The sequence below is a fragment of the Pelecanus crispus genome, chromosome W (assembly GCF_030463565.1).
Source record: "Pelecanus crispus isolate bPelCri1 chromosome W, bPelCri1.pri, whole genome shotgun sequence".
NCBI classification, from domain to species: Eukaryota; Metazoa; Chordata; class Aves; order Pelecaniformes; family Pelecanidae; genus Pelecanus; species Pelecanus crispus.
The window spans coordinates 13473501-13495521 of NC_134675.1; the positions used below are offsets into that span (position 1 = coordinate 13473501).

The 22021-nt window shown below is 46.7% G+C and overlaps 1 protein-coding gene across 1 annotated transcript in view; it reads right to left on the reverse strand.

The window, feature by feature from the left end:
• The window catches only part of LOC142596499 (E3 ubiquitin-protein ligase RNF38-like), a 248589-nt gene that overhangs the window by 37715 nt on the left and 188853 nt on the right, over window positions 1-22021 (reverse strand). The window contains exons 4-5 of the mRNA XM_075725625.1: window positions 21071-21284; window positions 13210-13377 (exon numbers count right to left, since the gene is read on the reverse strand). Coding sequence (XP_075581740.1) covers window positions 13210-13377; window positions 21071-21284 — 382 coding nt within the window. The remainder of the gene's footprint in view (window positions 1-13209; window positions 13378-21070; window positions 21285-22021) is intronic.

Genomic DNA, 22021 nt, shown 5'->3' on the forward strand with positions numbered 1-22021 from the left:
AGAAGTTGTTGGTACAGAAGCATATCTCCTCTTGGCACTGCGAATGCCTGTGCTACACTGGATGTTCAAAGGAAACATCCCCTCTGCGCATCACACAACTGATGCTACATGGAATAAGTGGGTAGCGTTAATCATGCAACGGGCTGAAACGGGGATCACCAACCATCCAGGAGTGCTGAAAGAGATGATGGACTGGCCAGAAGGCAGTGATTTTGGAGCATTGCCTGAGGAGGTGGCTCATGCCCAAGAGGCACCATCATATAATGAGTTATCAGAAGATGAAAGGCATTATGCTCTGTTTACTGATGGATCCTGTCATGTTGTAGGCAACCATTGGAAGTGGAAAGCTGCTGTGTGGAGTCCCACATGACAAGTTGTTGAAGGTGTCGAAGGAGAAGGCAAGTTTGCAGAAGTGAAAACAATCCAGCTGACCCCAGAGATTGCTGAATGAGAAAAGTGGCCAGTACTCTATATTGACACATGGATGGTGGCAAATGCCCTATGGGGGTAGCTACAGCAATGGAAGAAGACCAATTGGCAGCACAGAGGTAAACCCATCTGGGCTGCTGCATTGTGGCAAGACATCGCTGCCCGCATAGAAGACATCGCTCTAAAGGTACACCACATAGATGCTCACATGCCCAAGAACTGTGCCACTGAGGAATATCAAAACAACAAACAGGTAGAGAAGACTGTCAAAATTGAAGAGGCTCAGGTGGACCTGGACTGGGAGCATAAGGGCGAGTTATTTGTAGCTCAATGGGCCCATGAAACATCAGGACATCTAGGGAGAGATGCAAGAAAGACATTGAGGTGATGGAGTGTGTCCAAAGAAGAGCAACAAAGCTGGTGAAGGGTCTAGAGCACAAGTCTTATGAGGAGCATCTGAGGGAACTGGGGTTGTTTAGCCTGGAGAAAAGGAGGCTGAGGGGAGACCTTATCGCTCTCTACAAGTACTTGAAAGGAGGTTGTGGCGAGGTGGGTGTCAGTCTCTTTTCCCAAGTAACAAGTGATAGGATGAGAGGAAATGGCCTCAAGTTGTTCCAGGGGAGTTTAAATTAGATATTAGGAAAAATTTCTTCACCGAAAGGGTTGTCAAGCATTGGAACAGGCTGCCCAGGGAAGTGGTTAAGTCACCATCCCGGGAGGTATTTAAAAGATGTGTAGATGTGGCGCTTAGGGACATGGTTTAGTGGTAGACTTGGCAGTGTTAGGTTTGCACTTGGACTTGATGATCTTAAGGATTTTTTCCAACCTAAATGATTCTATGATTCTGTGCAACATGCAGATGGGCTCGTGATCAAGGGATGGACCTGACCATGGAGGCCATCATGCAGGTCACCCATGAATGTGAAACATGTGCTGCAATCAAGTGAGCCACACGAGTAAAGTGTCCCTGGAACAGAGGGCGGTGGCTGGGTTTTCGATATGATGGGGCCTGGCAAATTGACTATATTGGACCACTGCCACAAACACGCCTAGACAAGCACTACATACTCACCATGGTGGAAGCAACTACCAGGTGGCTAGAAACATACCCTGTAAACCATGCCACTGCCCAAAACACCATCTTAGGCCCTGAAAGACAAATTTTGTGGTGACACAGTACCCCAGAAATAATTGAGTCAGACAATGGGACTCATTTCTGAAATAACCTCATAAACTCCTGGCCAAGAAACATGGCACTGACTGGGCTTATCACATCCCCTATCACCCACAAGCCTCTGGAAAGACTGAGAGATGTAATGGATTGTTAAAGACTATGTTGAGAGCATTGGACTATGGGGCATGGAAACACTGGGATACAAACTTAGCAGAAGCCACTTGGCTGGTTAATACCACAGGATCTGCTAACTGTCCTGGTCCTGCCCAAACAAAACCCCTACATACTGTGGGAGGACATAAGGTCCCTGTAGTGCACATAGGGAAGTGGCTGGGGAAGGCGGTATGAATTGCTCCTCCCATAGGAAAAGGCAAACCCATTCGTGGGACTGTCTTCACTCAAGGACCTGGGTGTACTTGGTGAGTAATGAGGAAGGATGGGGAGATCTGGTGTGTGCCTCAAGGAGATTTAACCTTGGGCGAAAATAATCCATGATTTAAGTTGCATGTTGTAAGAAGTAATGTAGCAGGAACTACCTGAACCAATGAAGAGTGAGCTTCCCAAGGAACCAGGTGAGTGCAGCGTTAACCCAAACCAAGCTGGTGTTGGTGCTCAACAATGGAACACGCTGCTTCTGTCCTGAGTGCCCACCTTGACAGATGGGCCCCAAGTGATAACCTGTTCTCATAAACATTTTGGGGGGTGGGTGGAGGGCCATGGAATGGGTAAATAATATCTATCTGTTAAAGGAGAAGGGATAGTAATTAAGGAGAATGTATAAATCTGTATGTTGGATATAAAGATGGTTTAATTATGTTGTATAAGTTACAAGTGTTGGCAGGAGGGGATTTCAGGAAAGTGAAACAGATACAATGGGATGATGAGAAGATATGTTAATGTTTCAAATTATGTGGAATGAGCATGACGCAAATGGGATGGAATAAGTGGTGGAGATTTTACTGGGTCTGGCTGGGATGGAGTTAACTTTCCCCATAGGACCCCTCAGTTCTGTGCTTTGTATTTGTAGCTAGAATGATGTTGATAACATAACAATGTTTTGGCTACTGCTGAGCAGTGCTCATGCAGAATCAAGGCTGTCTCTCCAACCTCTCTCCCGCCAAAGGCTGGGGGTGGGCAAGAGGTTGGGAGGGGACATAGCTGGGACAGCTGACCCAAAGGGATATTCCATACGCTATGATGTCATGCTCAGCAATAAAAGCTAATAGAAAGGAGGAGGCGGGGCCATTTGTTATTAAGGTGTTTGTCTTCCAAAGCAACCACTATGCATACTGAGGCCCTACTTCCCAGGAAATGGCTGGACAGCACCTGCTGATGGGAAGTAGAGAATAAATCTTTTTGCTTTGCTTCTGTGCATGGCCTTTGCTTTCTTTCATTCAGCTGCCTTTATCTCAACCCACAAGTTTTTGATCTTATTTTTTCCCCATGTCCTGCTGAGGAGGGGCGAGTGAGAGCGGCTTGGTGGGCACCTGGCGGCCAGCCAATGTGAACCCACCACACGTGAACACAGATGCAGAGGAAGAGAGACAGAAAGATGCGTGTACACACAAACATGGAGAGATGTGCACACACACAGATGCCGAGGAAGAGAGACCGAGACACACGTGTACACAGAGATGCACAGGTGGAGAGACAGAGGGACATGTGCAAAGAGAGATGCAGAGGAAGAGTAGCAAAAATGCATGCGCACACAGACGCAGAGATGCTTCTGCACACAGATGTAGAGGAAGAGAGACATGCACACAGAGTTGTGTGCATACACAGATGCAGAGACAGACAGAGATGGATAGATAGAGAGACAGAGAGGCGCGTGTGTGCAGAGTAAGAGAGAGAGAGAGACAGGCAGGCACACGCCCACAGATGCAGAGGAGGAGAGAGACACACATGTGCACATACAGAGACTGGAGGAGACTGGAGCAGCCCCAGACACAGAGAGAAACAGAGAGGCGTGCACACAGACGCAGAAGAAGAGACAGATAGATGCACAGCATACACGTGGAGAGACATGCGTGCAGAGAGAGAGGCAGAGAGGCGAGCGCACAGACACAGGAGGAAGAGAGAGGCGTGCGCACACAGAGACATGTGCACACACAGACCCAGAAATGCACACACACACAGATGCAAAGAGACAGACGTAGGTGCACGTGCACAGATGCAGAGGCAGGTGCACACATGCAGATGCAGAGAGATGCACAAACACACACAGATGCAGAGAAGAAAGAGATGCACGCACACGTGCACAGATGCAAAGACAGATGCACATACACACAAAAGAAAGGAAGAGAGAGACAGAGAAGTATGTGCACACAGACACAGAGGAACTGTCTGAGACGCTCATGCAGATAGATGCAGAGATGCGCACAGACACAGAGGAAGAAAGATGCGAGCATGCACAGATGCAGAGAGATCCACAGACATGCACGCACACAGACATACAGAGACATGCTTATGCAAAGACATGGAGAAATATAGATGTATTCACACAGCCAGAGACATGCACATGTACAGAGGCAGAGGAGTGTGCACACAGAGACACGCGCAGACAGACACACAGAGAGACAGAGGCGCGCGCACACAGATGCAGATGAAGAGAGACACAGACAGAGGCATGTGCACACAGATGCAGAGTGTTGTGGTTTAACCCTGGTAGGCAGCTAAGCACCACACAGCCACTTGCTCACTCCCCTCACAGTGGGATGGGTAAAAGTGAAAATTCATGGGTTGAGATAAAGGCAGTTTAATAAGAAAAAAAGAGGGGGAAAAAAAAACAAACCAAAGAAAAACAAAATCCAGAAAAATAAGTGATGGAAAAACCCCACAACTGCTCACCACCATCCAACTGATGCCCAGCCAGTCCCTGAGAAATGGCAGCCCTGACAAACTTCCCCCTCCCCGCCTAGTTTTTATTGCTGAGTATGACATCATATGGTATGGAATATCCCTTTGGTCAGATGAAGTCAGCCTACTCACTGGCAAGGCAGTGTGAGAAGCAGAAAAGGCCTTGACACTGTGCAAGCACTGTTCAGCAATAACGAAAACATGGGTGTAATATCAACACTGTTTCCAGCACAAATCCAAAACATAGCCCCATACCACCTCCTATGAAGAAAATTAACTCTATCCCAGCTGTCCTAGTTTCGGCTGGGATAGACTTAATTTTCTTCCTAGTAGCAGGCATAGTGCTGTGTTTTGGATTTAGTAGGAGAAGAATGTTGATAACACGCTGATGTTTTTAGTTGTTGCTAAGTACTGCTTATGCTAGTCAAGGACTTTTCAGCTTCCCATGCTCTGCCAGGTACGCAAGAAACTGGGAGGTGGCACAGCCAGAATAGTTGATCCAAACTGACCAAAGGGCTATTCCATACCATATGACATCATGCTCAGTATATAAACTGGGGGGGGGGTTGGTTTCACTTTATTTCAATTATTAAACTGTTCTTATCTCAACCCAGGAGTGTTTCTCACTCTTACTCCTCCAATTCTCTCCCTCATACCATCAGGGTAGGGGGAGTGAGCGAGCGGCTGCGTGGTGCTTAGCTGCTGGCTGGGGCTAAACCACAACATCAGCCAAAACCAGGACAATCTCCATCCATTATTCCATACCATTTATGTCATGCTCAGGTCCCACACTATCCAATACATCCTCATTAACCACCACTCCCTTTCCCATCCTTTGATATTTACACAGATATCATTCCCTTAGTCTATGGACTACCCTTGTAAAATGCCCATAAAATGTCTATTCAGTTCATTTAGTCCGTGACTTTGGGCTCCATCTGTTATGGTGGTCACTCAGGACAGGAGAGGTGGTGTGTTGTGTGGAGTTATTGGGCACCAAAGTCAGCTCAGGTTGGTTCACTGCTGCGCTTGCACTGCTTCTTGTGAGGCACGTCCTCCATTGGTCTGGGTGGTTCCTGCTATAGTACTTCCTATAACATGCAACTCAAATAATGGGTTACAACAATTTAAAGGTATATCCATTACAATCTCCACCCCTGGTCCCTTTGGACCAGACCATAGGGTTTAACATTGCAATGAACTCCTCCCTTTGCTCCTAGCTTGGCTAGCAGCAAGGGGTTCCTGTTATAACACCTTTGACATATGGCAGCCACAACAGTGGCAACATACAGCATCATATAACACTGGCATCATACAGCAATGGCACCATATAACTCAAATCATGGGTTAGATTAAATCTCCTTGAGGTATACATCGGACCTCCCCATCCTTACACATTACCCACCAAGTGCACCCAGGTCCTTGAGCAAAAGCAATCCCACAAATGGGTTTGCCTTTTCCAGAGGAAGGACTAACCCAGACTGTCTTTCCCAGCCAGTTCCTTATGTGTACTACAGGGACCTTATCTCCTTCCACAATGTGCAGGGGTTTTGACTGGGCAGGGCCATGTTGACTGGCAGATCCTCTAGTGTTACCTAGCCAAGCATCTTCTGCTAAATGTGTAGCCCAATGCCTGAATGTCCCAACACCCATTGCTCTCAGGGTAGTTTTTAACAGTCCATTGTATCATTCAATGTTCCTGGAGGTTAGTGCATGATAGGGGAGGTGATACACCCAGTCAATGCCATACTCCTTGGCCCAGGTGTCTATGAGGTTGTTAATCACCTCCACCATGGCTAATTCCCTCAGATACTGGATACCTCCCACAGTGGTGGTCCACTTGCCTTGGTAATTTACAAGATCTTCCTTGAAGGGATACCTTTCCTTCACGCTCGACAAGAGGTGCCTCCAGAGGCTGTGGACTGTTGCCCCTTTTCCAATCTCTTTGTCGATGGCCTTATCCCTAGCAAGGGATCCCAGCTGTCAGGCTTCCTTATCCTCTATTTCCTGACTATTGGCCCCAATATCCCAGCATCAGAGCAATGATGAATGCCTCTCAGAGGAGAAAAGGGAAAAAGTGTAATTGTTAACTGCCTCCATGAGATGGTTCCTGAAGTACAGGGAATACATCAATGCAGGGCCCAAACACAAGATTAGGCTCAAGGCCAGTGCTTTTATCATCATTCTCCCAGGCAAAACACCACCAAGTGCTACACAGTACAGAAAACTGCAAAAGCAAAAAACAGCCTTTAACAAGCTCTCAAATTTGATGGACAGCTGTCCTGGTTTCAGCAGGGATAGAGTTAATTTTCTTCCTAGTAGCTGGCATAGTGCTGTGTTTTGGATTTAGCATGAGAATAACGTTGATAACACACTGATGTTTTAGTTGCTGCTAAGTACTGCTTACACTTGTCAAGGGCTTTTCAGCTTCTCATGCCCTGCCAGCAAGAAGCTGGGAGGGGGCACAGCCACGACAGCTGACCCAAACTGGCCAAAGGGATATTCTATACCATATGACATCATGCTCAGTCTATAAACTAGGGGGGAGTTGGCTGGGGGGCAACGATTGCTGCTCGGGGACTGGCTGGTTATCGATCGGTGGGTTGTGAGCAATTGCATTGTGTATCACTGTCCTGGTTTCGGCTGGGATAGAATTAATTTTCTTCCTAGTAGCAGGCATAGTGCTGTGTTTTGGATTTAGTAGGAGAAGAATGCTGATAACACACTGATGTTTTAGTTGTTGCTAAGTACTGCTTATGCTAGTCAAGGACTTTGCAGCTTCCCATGCTCTGCCAGGTACACAAGAAACTGGGAGGGGGCACAGCCAGAATAGTTGATCCAAACTGACCAAAGGGGTATTCCATACCATGTGACGTCATGCTCAGTATATAAACTGGGGGGGGGTGGCCGGGGAGCAGTGATCGCTGCTTGGGAACTGTCTGGGTATCTGTCGTCGGGTGGTGAGCAATTGCATTGTGCATCACTTGCTTTGTATATTATTATTATTATTATTATCATTATTATGTTGTTATTATTATCATTATTATTTCACTTTATTTCAATTATTAAACTGTTCTTATCTCAACCCATGAGTTTTCTCACTCTTACTCCTCCGATTCTCTCCCCCATCCCACCAGGGCAGGGGGAGTGACTGAACAGCTGTGTGGTGCTTAGTTGCTGGCTCGGGTTAAACCACAAAACTCCTTTTTTGGCATGCAACATGGGACTCAAAGGGATGAGATAATAACAGATTAACCAGAGCATATTAAAGACTCTCTTAACAGTTACCGATCACGACATTAATTCATCTGTTCTTGATATTAGTTTAGCTTATCTGCATCGTGCTCCTTTTTTTGCTGTACATGTTAAAGCTTAGTGTTGTTTTTTGCAGTTTGCTATGCTCTGCAGTGATTAGTGATGTTTTGCTTGGGAGATTTGTTATTAAAACACTGGCCTTGAGCATTATCTGGTATCTGGGGTTTGTACTGAAGCTATTACTGTACATTGGGTACCACCTCATGGAGACAATTAGCAATTATACCTCTTCCTCAGAGAGGTTTTTTCTGGAGGAAATACAGAATAGTACCTTCGCTACCTTCTTCTATGATGTTTCCTCCTTCATTACAATAACTTTTCAGTATCTTGAACATCCATGGGTAGTTAAGATACATCTATTGCTATTTCTTGGGAATACTGTTTCGGTTCTGATGAAGGTTAGTAAGCAATTTAAGAATATGATCCAGAGATCTGCCCCAAGGCTGGATAGTTATGAGTGGCAGGGTGTGTGGGATAGTATGGGCAAGTACCTAGGGCAGTGGGCACCTCCCGTGTTTTGGAACTTCACCCCTGAACAAGTGCAGAATCCTGAAGAACTAGTAAAGTATTTGGAAAAAGTATGTTGTCACCCTGGCAACTCCAGAGAGACACAAATCATTGCAACATGCTGGGGGCTGGCCCATGCCTATCGATCCATGTTCAACACTATTCAGTACCCTCAAAAGAAAGAGAAGGTCTCTGGATCTGATGACAAAACAACAGGCACTGTGGCTACTCCAACCACAGCCATGGGCACTGCAGCCACTTCAACCCCGGTGACAGGCACTGTGGCTAAACCAGCTAACCAACCCGTACCGGTATCAGTTGCCCCTATACACAAGAAAAAATACACAAGAAAATCAGCTCATTCAGTAAGGGATGAAGATGAACCAGGGCCATCAAGACAAACAGAGCAGGAAGAGACAGAACCCATAAATGAGATGGTAAACACCTGATCCCTATCCCTGAGTGAGCTGCGAGATATGCGCAAAGATTTCAGTCGTTATCCAGGCGAGCACATCATCACCTGGCTGCTCCGATGCTGGGATAATGGGGCCAGTAGCCTGGATTTAGAGGGTAAGGAAGCCAAGCAGCTGGGATCCCTTTCTAGGGAAGGGGGCATTGACAAAGCAATTGGAAAAGGGGCACAAGCCCTCAGCCTCTGGAGGCGACCTCTGTCAAGCGTGAAGGAAAGGTATCCCTTCAAAGGAAGATGTTATATATCGCCCAGGCAAATGGACCACCGCAGAGAGAGTTATCCAGTACCTGAGGGTATTAGGCATGCTGGAAGTGATTTATAGTGACCTGAACAATGAGCAGTTACCCAAAGATCCAGATGAAGTCAGGTGCACATGACCCATATGGTGGAAGGTGGTACAGAGCGCACCAGCATCCTTTGTCAACTCGTTGGCAATACTGGCCTGGAAAGATGAAGAGGCACCAACGGTGGATGAAGTGGCGAGCCGACTCCGGGAATACGAAGAAAGTATCTCTTCCTCCCTACGCGCCTGTGTCTCAGCTGTAGAGAAAATGTCCCAGAAGGTCCAGCAACTCGAAGAGGATATATCCTACTCCCGACCTGTCCAATGGGGAGTGGAGACTAACAGTGGACTATCGTGGCCTGAACGAAGTTACACCGCCACTGAGGGCTGCCGTGCCAGACATGCTAGAACTTCAATACGAACTGGAGTCAAAGGCAGCCAAGTGGTATGCCACAATTGACATTGCTAATGCATTTTTCTCCATCCCTTTGGCAGCAGAGTGCAGGACCCAATTTGCTTTCACTTAGAGGGGTGTCCAGTACACCGGGAACCGACTGCCCCAGGGGTGGAAACACAGCCCCACCATTTGCCATGGACTGATCCAGGCAGCACTGGAACAGGGTGAAGCTCCAGAACATCTGCAGTATATTGATGACATCATTGTGTGGGGCAATACAGCAGAAGTTGTTTTTGAGAAGGGAAAAAAATGGTCCAAGTCCTTCTGAAAGCTGGTTTTGCCATAAGCCAAAGTAAATCCAAGGGACTTACACAGGAGATCCAATTTTTAGGAATAACATGGCAAGATGGATGTCGTCAGATCCCAATGGATGTGATCCACAAAATAACAGCTATGTCCCCACCAACTAGCAAAAAGGAAACACAAGCTTTCTCAGGCGTTGTGGGGTTTTGGAGAATGCATATTGCAAATTACTGCCAGATCATAAGCCCTCTCTGTCAAGTGACCCGGAAGAAGAACGATTTCAAATGGGGCCCTGAGCAACAACAAGCCTTTGAACAAATTAAACGGGAGATAGTTCATGCAGTAGCCCTTGGGCCCGTCTGGGCAGGGCAGGATATTGAAAATGTGCCCTACACCACAGCCGGGGAGAATGGCCCTACCTGGAGCCTCTGGCAGAAAGCACCAAGGGAAGACTCGAGGACGACCCCTAGGGTTTTGGAGTCGGGGATACAGAGGATCCGAAGCCCGCTATACTCCAACTGAGAAAGAGATATTGGCAGCATATGAAGGGGTTCGAGCTGCTTCGGAAGTGGTTGGTACTGAAGCACAGCTCCTGCTGGCACCCCGACTGCCGGTGCTGGGCTGGATGTTCAAAGGGAGGGTCCCTTCTACACATCATGCAACTGATGCTATGTGGAGTAAGTGGGTTGCACTAATCCCACAACGGGCTCGAATAGGAAACCCCAGTCGCCCAGGAATCTTGGAAGTGATCATGGACTGGCCAGAAGGAAAAAACTTCACAATATCACCAGAGGAGGAGGTGACACGTGCTGAGAAGGCCCCACTGTATAATAAATTGCCAGAAAATGAGAAGCAATATGCCCTGTTCACTGATGGGTCCTGTCGTCTTGTGGGAAAGCATCGGAGGTGGAAAGCTGCTGTATGGAGTCCTATACGACAAGTCGCAGAAACTGCTGAAGGAGAAGGGGAGTCGAGTCAGTTTGCAGAGGTGAAAGCCATCCAGGTGGCTTTAGATATTGCTGAAAGAGAAAAGTGGCCAGTCCTTTATCTCTGTACTGACTCATGGATGGTGGCAAATGCCCTGTGGGGGTGGTTACAGCAATGGAAGCAGAGCAACTGGCAGCGCAGAGGCAAACCCATCTGGTCTGGGTCACTCCTGCCTTGGGCAAAGGAAAACCCATTCGTAGGATTGCTTTTGCCCAAGGACCTGGGTACACTTGGTGGGTGATGTGAAAGGATGGGGAAGCCCGATGTGTACCTCAAGGGGATTTGATTTTGGGTGAAAATAGCCAATGAGCTGAATGGTATGATGTTAATTGCTATATAATACCCTATGTCATCACTTTTATGGTTGCTATATGCCATATCAGCAGCATTACAGTAAGGATCGCCCAGATTAATGAACTTTGGTGAAACCGAGCATAGTGCAGCGGTGATGGAACCAGAACTGGCTTCAGCCTGCAACAACCCAACACCACACACCATCTCTCCTGCCCTGAAAGACTGTGATGACAGATGGAACCCAAAGTCATGGACTAAATGAACTCAATGGACATTTTAGAGGGATGGTCCATAGACTAATGGAATGATATCTGTGTGTATATATCAAAAGACAGGAAAAGTGGTGGTGATTAATTGGAATGTATTAGAAAATGTAGGACCTGGGCATGACGTGGATGGTATAGAATAAGGGGTGGATACTGTCCTGGTTTTGGCTGGGATAGAGTTAATTTTCTTCCTAGTAGCAGGCATAGTGCTGTGTTTTGGATTTAGTAGGAGAAGAATGCTGATAACAGGCTGATGTTTTAGTTGTTGCTAAGTACTGCTTATGCTAGTCAAGGACTTTTCAGCTTCCCATGCTCTGCCAGGTGCACAAGAAACTGGGAGGTGGCACAGCCAGGACAGCTGACCCAAAATAACCAAAGGGCTATTCCATACCATATGATGTCATGCTCAATATATAAGCTGGGGGAGTTGGCCGAGGGGCAGCGATTGCTGCTTGGGGACTGGCTGGGCATCGGTGCAGGGCCCAAATACCATATTAGAGTTAAGGCCAGTGCTTTTATCATAATTCTCCCAGGGAAAACACCAGCAAGTGCTACACAGCACAGAAAACTGCCAAGGCCAAAACCAGCCTTTAATAAAGTCTCAAATTTGATGTTCAGTAAAAAAAGGGAGCATGGCACAGATCACAGAAACCAATGTCAAGGACAGATAAGTCAACGTCACGACCAGCAACTGTTAAACAGATATAATAATTATAAGTTCCCTCCAATACGCTCTGTTCCAATCTGTCGTTATCTCAAATCCTTCGAGCCCCACGTTGGGCACCAAAAAGGACTGTTTTGGTTTAACCCCAGTAGGTAGCTAAACACCAAACAGCCGCTTGCTCACTCCCCTCCCCCCAGTAGTATGGGGAAGAGAATCAGAAGGGCAAAAGTGTGAAAACTCATGTGTTGAGATAAATACAGTTTAACAGGTAAAGCAAAAGCTGTGCGCACAATGGTCTGAAATGCAAGGTCTGTACTCTGCTTCTTGCCTTCCTCACTCCCCTCAGGATCTTGAGCTCCACTCAAGTCAAGGCTGCCACTGATTTCCACATGCTCAGTTAGTTCTCCCTTGTTCATGAGCAGCAGATCCAGCTGTGCATCCCCCCAGTTGGCCCATCCAACACCTGTATTAAGAAGTTTTCGTCATCGTTCACCCCCCGCAACACCCTCCAGAAGCCTCCTGGACTGTTTCTGTCCCATTGTTGTCCTTCCAGCAGATGTCATGGAGTTTCAAGTCTCTTATAAGAACCAGGGTCTGCAATCTGGAGACTTTCTCAGGTTGCTTAAAGAAGGCCTTGTCCCCTTCTTCACACTGATTAGGTGGTCTGTGTAACAAGCTCACATCATGATATCACCCCTTACTAGTCTCTTCTCTGTTCCTGACCCACAAGCTCTCAAACAGCCTGTCACCCATTCCATAGAAGAGCTCTATAGCAAGAGCTCAAGCATTTAGCTTGAGCTTCTCCTTCATGTAAGGGGCAATCTTCTCTGCTTCCTTGCCTGTCTTTCATAAAGAGCTGTTAGCTGTAGCTGTACCATTTGCATAAGACCATTTGCAGATAAAAGCTCTAGGTGAGATTCCTAATAGTACTTGATGAACTTTGAAAGTCTTTTCCTGTAAGCATCTGAATGTATGTAGAATAGCTGCTCATGGATAGGGTAAAAGACCAGCATCCATTTTGAGTCAAAAATACATGAGAATAGGGTATAATTCTATGAAGGGAGCAGGGAAGCACAATACGTTTACTAGCTCTAAAGCTTGCACTATTATATATACCGTATTATATATACCATTACAGTTTACCCCAGGAAAATTATAGTTTTTATTTTACATCAAGGAAAGCTGTATGGGCAGTGAAACTCCAGGCTTTCCACCTCCTAAGTATAAGTCCAGAGTCAATATAACTAGAGAACCATACTTACTGGAGGAGGCACACTACAGATAGGAAGGTGCTGTCCACTGAATACCACAGAACAACCTGGGACCTGCTGTGTGCTGCAGGGTGGTATGTGCTGGGCTGTACAAAGTGGAATTCCATGTGGTGCCACCGTTGTCACCGTGTATGAGACGGGGACTACACCCTGATGGATCTGCAGCAAAAAGACAAATGTATGAAGTAAGCTGTTACAAGGGCTTTGGACAGTTATGGCATGGCATAGAAAACAAGCTTTTACCTAACATAACAAAAAAGTATTTTTTACTCTGAAGGTGTTAAAGGCAGCAAATAACTGTAATCCCTGTCCTTTAAAAAAAAAAAAAAATCTTCTCATTGGAGTATCACTCTTCAGTCAGTGCTTTTAGGACAAGGCCAGGAGGGAGCTCTCAAGATGTTAAGTCCTCCAAAGCACCATTAGAGGCACTCAAAAGCATCTCAAAATCAGCAAAGCTGCCCCTTCCACACACTAAGGTCAGTTCTTAGAGGAAAATAGGCAGCAGTAACTCCCACGTAAAAGCCAGTCAGAAAAAGGAGGGGGGAAAACCCCTACAAGTAGCTAAAGAATCTATTCAATTTGTCCTTGTGGAGTGATTAAATGTTAACCCAGAGACTTATATCTTTGAAGAAAAAGAACTTCAGATAGATTTTATTTCCTGTAAAGAAGCCAATCTCTGAATGCCTACTCAGGGTAACACTCCAGGGATGTGTCTTAACATGACTAACAACAGTAGTTGAAACCAAAGATTAATTTAAAAGATGAAAAAGACAAGGTTACATATTCATAAACATGCCTCTCAGACAACATCCACTAAATATCTACAAACCTAGTAGAGAACATGATGGCTAACAATTTTTTTTATTAGCAATATTCACTTAGAACTCAATCATCAATCCAAGGGTAGAAGGTACTCTGGACCCAGACACTGCTCAGTTCCTTGTATTACATCAGGAATCTAGCAAAAACTACAAAGAATCATAGGTAGGGAACGTGGATCCACAGAAAGCAATTATTTTGAAGAGCCTTCCTTCACAACCTACTGAAATGGAATCTACCCTTGGAAAATGAACAAGCAAGAACAGCTCATTACAAATGTGAGAATAAGTAAATTGAAGAGAGCTAACCTACTGAACTGGCCATGAGATGCAGAGGCCAAAACAGGAACATCACACAGATGACTGAATAAAACTTCAAATCTCAAAACTGCACATTTTTAGGAAAAAAGCCACTCAGCAGAAACAGTGATTTTGACCTAGTTCCAGTTCATGCACCAATGCAAATATTTAGTATGTGAGCTATCAGAGAGTTTTTAATGCCATAACTGTTGGATGTTTGAGGGCAGTGTCAGATGCAACTCAGGAGAGGTTACCACTACTCTCAGTGCAGAAAGAAAGGAAAAAAAAAAGAGAAAGTGGTTCCCTCTCTGGAGTAGTCTGTGCAAAGCACCACCATGGAACACCCATAGAAACTCTGAAAACACTAACACCTGGTTGTGGATGGTGCTTGAAAGGTAGTGACAGCATCACAGAACAATCGTTTCTCAAAGATGATGCTGTAAGTTTGATCACCCAAGGACAAACACAAATTGTATTTTTATTTTGAGATACTTGAGTAACTCAACTGTTCAGATACAAGTCAAGGCTGCGACATGGCCAGAAAGACTATCAGCTTTAACGCATGCACTCTGCTCTGGGGGCAGATACTTCCTAACTGAGCAGCGCTCTGCAAAAAAGTATATCAGTGATCTGCTGCTGTACTGAATGCAAATCACTTTATAAGCTGTTCTGTAAGAATTGCATTTTAAGCCTGGCAGTTTGTGACCTGCATATAGAATCACAGAATCATAGAATCATTTAGGCTGGAAAAGACCTTTAAGATCATTGAGTCCAACTGTAAACCTACCACTGTGTTGTGGTTTAACCCCAGCCAGCAAGTAAGCACCATGTAGCCGCTTGCTCACCCTCTCACCCTCAGTGGGATGGAGGAGAGAATCTTAACAGTAAAAGTAAGAAAACTCATGGGTTGAGATAAGAACAGTTTAATAATTGAAATAATAATAATAAAAAAAATTGTAATGAAAAGGAAAACAACGACAGAGAGGAACAAAACACAGGAAAAGCAAGTGATGCAACTGCTTACCACCCACCGACCGACGCTCAGCCAGTTCCCGAGCAGTGATAACTGCCCGCTGGCCAACTCCCCCCAGCTTACATACTGAACATGATGACATATGGTATGGAATATCCCTTTGGCCAGTTTGGGTCAGCTGTCCTGGCTATGCTCCCTGCCAGCTTCTGGTGCACCTCCTCGCTGGCAGAGTATGGGAAGCTGAAAAGTCCTTAGTATGAACACTCCTTAGCAACAACTAAAACATCAGTCTGTTATCAACATCATTCTCATGTTAAAACCAAAACACAGCACTATGCCAGCTACTAGGACGAAAACTAACTCTATCCCAGCCGAAACCAGGACACACTGCCAAGTCCACCACTAAACCATGTCCCTAAGCGCCACATCTACACATCTTTTAAATACCTCCCGGGATGGTGACTTAACCACTTCCCTGGGCAGCCTGTTCCAATGCTTGACAACCCTTTCGGTGAAGAAATTTTTCCTAATATCTAATTTAAACTCCCCTGGAACAACTTGAGGCCATTTCCTCTCATCCTATCACTTGTTACTTGGGAAAAGAGAACGACACACACCTCACCACAACCTCCTTTCAAGTACTTGTAGAGAGCGATAAGGTCTCCCCTCAGCCTCCTCTTCTCCAGGCTAAACAACCCCAGTTCCCTCAGATGCTCCTCATAAGACTTGTGCTCTAGACCCTTCACCAGCTTCGTTGCCCTTCTTTGGACATGCTCCAGCACCTCAATGTCTTTCTTGTATTGAGGGGCCCAAACTTGAACACATTATTCAAGGTGAGGCCTCACCAGTGTCGACTACAAAGGGACGATCGCTTCCCTAGTCCTGCTGGCCACACTATTTCTGATACAAGCCAGGATGCTGTTGGCCTTCTTGGCACGCTGCCGGCTCATGTCCAGTTGGCTGACCCCAAGGTCCTTTTCGGCCAGGCAGCTTTCCAGCCACTCTTCCCCAAGCCTGTAGCGTTGCATGGGGTTGTTGTGACCCAAGTGCAGGACCCGGCACTTGGCCTTGTTAAACCTCATACAGTTGGCCTCGGCCCATCGATCCAGCCTGTCCAGGTCCCTCTGCAGGGCCTTCCTACCCTCGAGCAGATCGACACTCCCACCCAACTTGGTGTCGTCTGTAAACTTACTGAGGGTGCTCTCAATCCCCACATCCAGATCATTGATAAAGATATTAAACAGAACCAGCCCCAATACCGAGCCCTGGGGAACACCACTTGTGACCAGCCGCCAACTGGATTTTACTCCCTTCACCACAATGCTTTGGGCCTGGCCATCCATCCACTTTTTTACCCATCAAAGGGTATACCCGTCCAAGCCCTGAGCAGCCAGTTTCTCCAGGAGAATGCTGTGGGAAACGGTATCAAAGGCTTTACTGAAGTCCAGGTAAACAACATCCACAGCCTTTTCCTCGCCCACTAAGCGGGTCACCCTGTCATAGAAGGAGATCAGGTTAGTCAAGCAGGACCTGCCTTTCATAAACCCATGCTGGCTGGGCCTGATCACCTGGTTGTCCCATATGTGCCGTGTGACGGCACTCAAGATGATCTGCTCCATAACCTTCTGTGGCACCGAGGTCAGGCTGACAGGCCTGTAGTTCCTCGGATCTTCCTTCCAGCTCTTCTTGTAGATGGGCGTCACGTTTGCTAACTTCCAGTCAACTGGGACCTCCTTGGTTAGCCAGGACTGCTGAGAAATTACTGAAAGCAGCTTGGTGAGCACTTCCGCCAGTTCCCTCAGTACCCTTGGGTGGATCCCATCCGGCCCCGTAGACTTGTGTATGTCTAAGTGGTGTAGCAGGTCGCTAACCATTTCCCCTTGGCTTATGGGGGCTTCATCCTGCTCCCCGTCCGTGTCTTCCAGCTCAGGGGGCTGCGTGCCCCGAGAACAACTGGTCTTACTATTAAGGAGTGAGGCAAAGAAGGCATTATGTACCCCAGACTTTTCCTCATCCTTTGTCACTATGTTTCCCCCTGCATCCAATAAAGGATGGAGATTCTCCTTAGCCCTCCTTTTGTTTTTAATGTATTTATAGAAACATTTTTTATTGTCTTTTACGGCAGTAGCCAGATTAAGTTCTAGTTGGGCTTTGGCCCTTCTAATTTTCTCCCTGCATAACCTCATGACAACCTCGTAGTCCTCCTGAGTTGCCTGCCCCTTCTTCCAAGGGTCATAAACTCTATCTTTTTTTTTCCTGAGTTCCAGCCAAAGTTCTGTGTTCAGCGAGGCCGGTCTTCTTCCCCGCCGGCTCGTCTTTTGGCACATGGGGACGGCCTGCTCCTGCACCTTTAAGATTTCTTTCTTTATCGCTGTGCCCAAGATGGCCTCCAACCGTCACATCACCCACAAGTCCTTCTCTGTTCGCAAACAACAGGTCCAGCGGGGCACCTTCCCTAGGTGGCTCACTCACCAACTGTGTCAGGAAGTTAGCTTCCACACACTCCAGGAACCTCCTAGACAGCTCCTGCGCCTTTAAGATTTCCTTCTTGAAGAATGTCCAGCCTTCCTGGACTCCTTTGCCTTTCAGCACTGCCTCCCAAGGGACTCTGTCAACCAGGCCCCTAAACAGGCCAAAGTCTGCCCTCTGGAAGTCCAAGGTAGCAGTGCTGCTAACCCCCTCCTTACTTCTCGGAGAATCAAAAACTCTATCATTTCATGATCGCTGTGCCCAAGATGGCTTCCAGCCATTGCATCACCCACAAGTCCTTCTCTGTTCGCAAACAACAGGTCCAGCGGGGCGCCTTCCCTAATTGGCTCACTCACCAGCTGTGTCAGGAAGTTACCTTCCACGTGCTCCAGGAACCTCCTAGACTGTTTCCTCTCTGCTGTATTGTATTTCCAGCAGTCATCTGGTAAGTTGGAGTCCCCCATGAGAACAAGGGCTAGCGATCGTGAGACTTCTCCCAGCTGCTTATAGAATATTTCATCTGCCTCTTCATCGGTTTTGGTTGGTCTATAACAGACTCCCACCATGATATCGGCCTTGTTGGCCTTCCCCCTGACTCTTGCCCATAAACTCTCAACCCTGTCGTCACCATCATTAAGCCCTAGATGGTCAAAACACTCCCTAACATACAGGGCTACCCCACCGCCTCTCCTTCCTTGCCTATCCCTTCTGAAGTCTTTATAGCCATCCATTGCAGCACTCCAGTTGTGTGAGTCATCCCACCATGTTTCCGTGACTGCAACTAAATCATAGTTTTCCAGCTGCACAATGGCTTCCAACTCCTCTTGTTTGTTGCCCATGCTGTGTGCATTGGTGTAGATGTGCTTCAGTTGGGCTATTGATCCCGCCACCTTTTTTGGGGGATAAGCCCTAATTCCTATGTGACTGTTGTCAGGCGCTTCCGTGGTTTCTGACACATCAGCAACCCTTGCGTCTTTGCTGCCGTGTGGATCTCCATCCCCTACCTCCACTGACATGGCAGACCGAAGGACCTCGCTAGCACGCTGTCCCTCAAATGTTGGCGTGCCGCCCCCAGGCTTATCTCTAGTGAGCCTGGTTTTATCGCCTCCCCCCTTCAAATCTAGTTTAACCCTCTTTCAATGAGCCCTGCTAACTCCCGTGCAAGGATCCTTTTCCCCCTTTGAGACAGGTGTACCCCATCTGTCACCAGCAGGCCTCGTGTCATGTAGACTGACCCATGATCAAAAAACCCAAAATTCTGCCAGTGACGCCAGGCTCGGAGCCAGGTATTGATCTGCTGGGTCTTCCTGTTTCTTCCCTCATCATTCCCTCCAGGGGAAGAAGGGTAGGGGAGAACACTACTTGTGCTCCTGATCCCTTAACCAGTTGTCCCAAGGCACTGAAGTCTCTCTTGATTGCCCTCAGACTTCTTGTTGCAACTTCATTGCTGCCTACATGAAAAATCAATAATGGATAATAATCTGAGGGCCATACCAGGGTAGGAAGTTTTCTCTTCACACCTTTAACCTGGGCCCCAGGGAGGCAGCAGACTTCCCTAAGAAGTGGGTCCAGTTGGCAAATTGGGCCTTCTGTTCCCCTCAGGAGAGAGTCTTCTATGACAATGACCTGTCTTTTTTTCTTTATGGAAGTGGTTTTGACACAGGGCATAGGCCAACTTAACCTCAGCGGCACCTCCAAGCTAGATGAACCATCGTCCTCGTTATTGTTCGGTTCCACTTGCAGAGCCTTGTACCTATTATGGAAGGTCACCTGGGAATGTGGGGTAGTCACGGAGGACACGTGCCTGCTGTGCCGGGCAGAAACTTGTCGCCATTCCCCCCTATCCCTTCAGTCACCGTGTTCAGTCAGGTGGTGAGAGGATAGGGAATTCTCCGTATACATGTCCTGTCTGCCTGACAGGCCTGTCCCAGGGTGTGATTCCAGTAATCTATCTCTCTCTCAGACTCCCTGATACTCCTCAACCTACTCACCTCCTCCCGGAGCTGTGTCACTAAGCTGAAGAGTTCCTCTGCCTGGGTGCACCTCCCACAGGTATACTCACTACAGCCATCTGGTACTGGTATAAGAGTAGGGCACACCCTGCAGCCTGACACCTGGGTGGCAGCATGTTCCCATCGGAGCTCTGTCTGGGAATCTGCATCAGTCATGGCGGGTGCAGAGTTTAAGAGAGGCCATGACCTTCCGCCAGGTAGATACCAATTCTTCCTGATCATGCTGGCAGAGCTACAGTGCCCTTTGCGCGCAGCCTTCCGTGCAAACTGCCACACAAACTGCCGCACCATGCCCTTGCTGATGCGTCATACCCTGTTTTCCCGCCCTGGTCGCTAGCACTCCCTAGGGGCTTATTTTATATGTGGGGGAGGGGGCTTGGCTCCTGACCCCGCCCAGGTCTTGTCAGCTGCTGTGGTGCGAGTTGCAGGCTCCTGTCAGGTCTCTTGGCTCTCCCTGAGGTTTCCCTGGTTCATGACAACCCTCTGTACACAGCACTAGAATGACCAGCTCTGTCCCCAGTTAATGAATGTAACTGCATAGCAACAAACACACTTGGGCTGCAGTCTACTGATTTGAATGAGAAAAGGCTATATCAAGAGGACAATTTCCTTTAAAGAGCCTCTATTATGGAATCCTACTCCTCTTCCTGTCTCAGGGAAGACCTAACTTATTTTTCTGGACTAACTGCAAATCTCATTTTCTCATGCCATTTAAGGAGCTGGTTGAGGCTAGAATGAGTAATTTAGTGATGAGATGATATTATCATGAGATTTGCTGTTATGTAGGCAATTACATGCATTGTGAATTCTATTTTTAAAGAATATATTTAAACTAACTAAAGCACTTTAAGCTAAGGAGAGGTACTTCATATGCAATGAAGTAAAATACATTATTAGCTTAGCATATCTTAAACTAAATTAACTTCAGAAGCAGAAGAGTCACATTTCAAAGGTGGGATGCAGAGATCTTCAGAACTGTGCCAACACACACTGACAGACTGTTGACTTTCACTCTTCTCTATTAGAATCTAGATTTTTTTTTTTTTCTTAAGTAACAAATGCATCAATGTTTTCACTGAATGCTGCAGCTCTCTATACACTGATACTACTCAGAAGAAAAAAAAGGGAAAAAACGCTCTACAAGAGGACTAATAGGAGTTAGTGTTGTGTGACCTTCATTGCCAACTAATTTGTCAAGGAGAGTTCACTCATTTGCTCTCTTCGGAGATGAATACACAGAGTTTAAGACATTTGCATCCATGTTCTCAACACACTCTTACCTGATCATGAATGTCAACCATCACTGTGTTCTGCTGTGGTGGGTGAGCAGCTGGGTGCAACATACGATGGGATATATTTGGAGGGTTAAAGGCTTGGGGGTCTTCTATTGCTTGCTGCTGTCCATAGGAGAGATGGTGATAGTTTTCATCTTGGCTAAAAGAATTGTGTCGAGACAGACGATCCCTTCTTGCTCTCTGACGGCGAACAGGAGGACTAAAAACACATAAAGAAAAAGATGAAAGATCACATTAAGAAAGGTTTGTGGCACTTATAACTAGAAGCACAAAGAACTCAGTAGTAAGGATATTTTTACGCTGGAAAGTTTTTCTAGGCCAGGTATGTTAGCTTGTCATACAATCTCTCATTGAGAAAATTTCTGAAAGCCCTGTCACAGATGCTTATTTCAGCATGAGTGCTTGAGCATAGCTTAATACAAGAGAGGAAACTAGAAGAAGCATTTTTATAGAAATATTACCTTCACAAAACTTGTTAAAAAGACATTCGAGCACTTGATTCACAGAATCACAGAATGGTTGAGGTTGAAAGGGTCCTCTGGAGATCATCTAGTCAAACCCCCCTGCTCAAGCAAGGCCACCAAGAGCTGGTTGCCCAGGACCATGTCCAGATGGCTTTTGAATAACTCCAGGGAGGAAGACTCCACAATCTCTCTGGGCAACCTGTTCCAGTGCTCAGTCACCCTCACAGTAAAAAAAGTGTTTCCTGATGTTCAGATGGAACCTCCTGTGTTTCACTTTGTGCTCATTGCCTCTTGTCTTCTCACTGGGCAGCACTGAAAAGAGCCTGGCTCCGTCCTCTTTGCAGCCTCCCTTCAGATATTTATATACATTGATAAGATACCCCCTGAGCCTTCTCTTCTCCAGGCTAAACAGTTCCAGCTCTTTTGGCCTTTCCTCAGATGTGAGATGCTCCACTCCCTTAAAACCATCCTT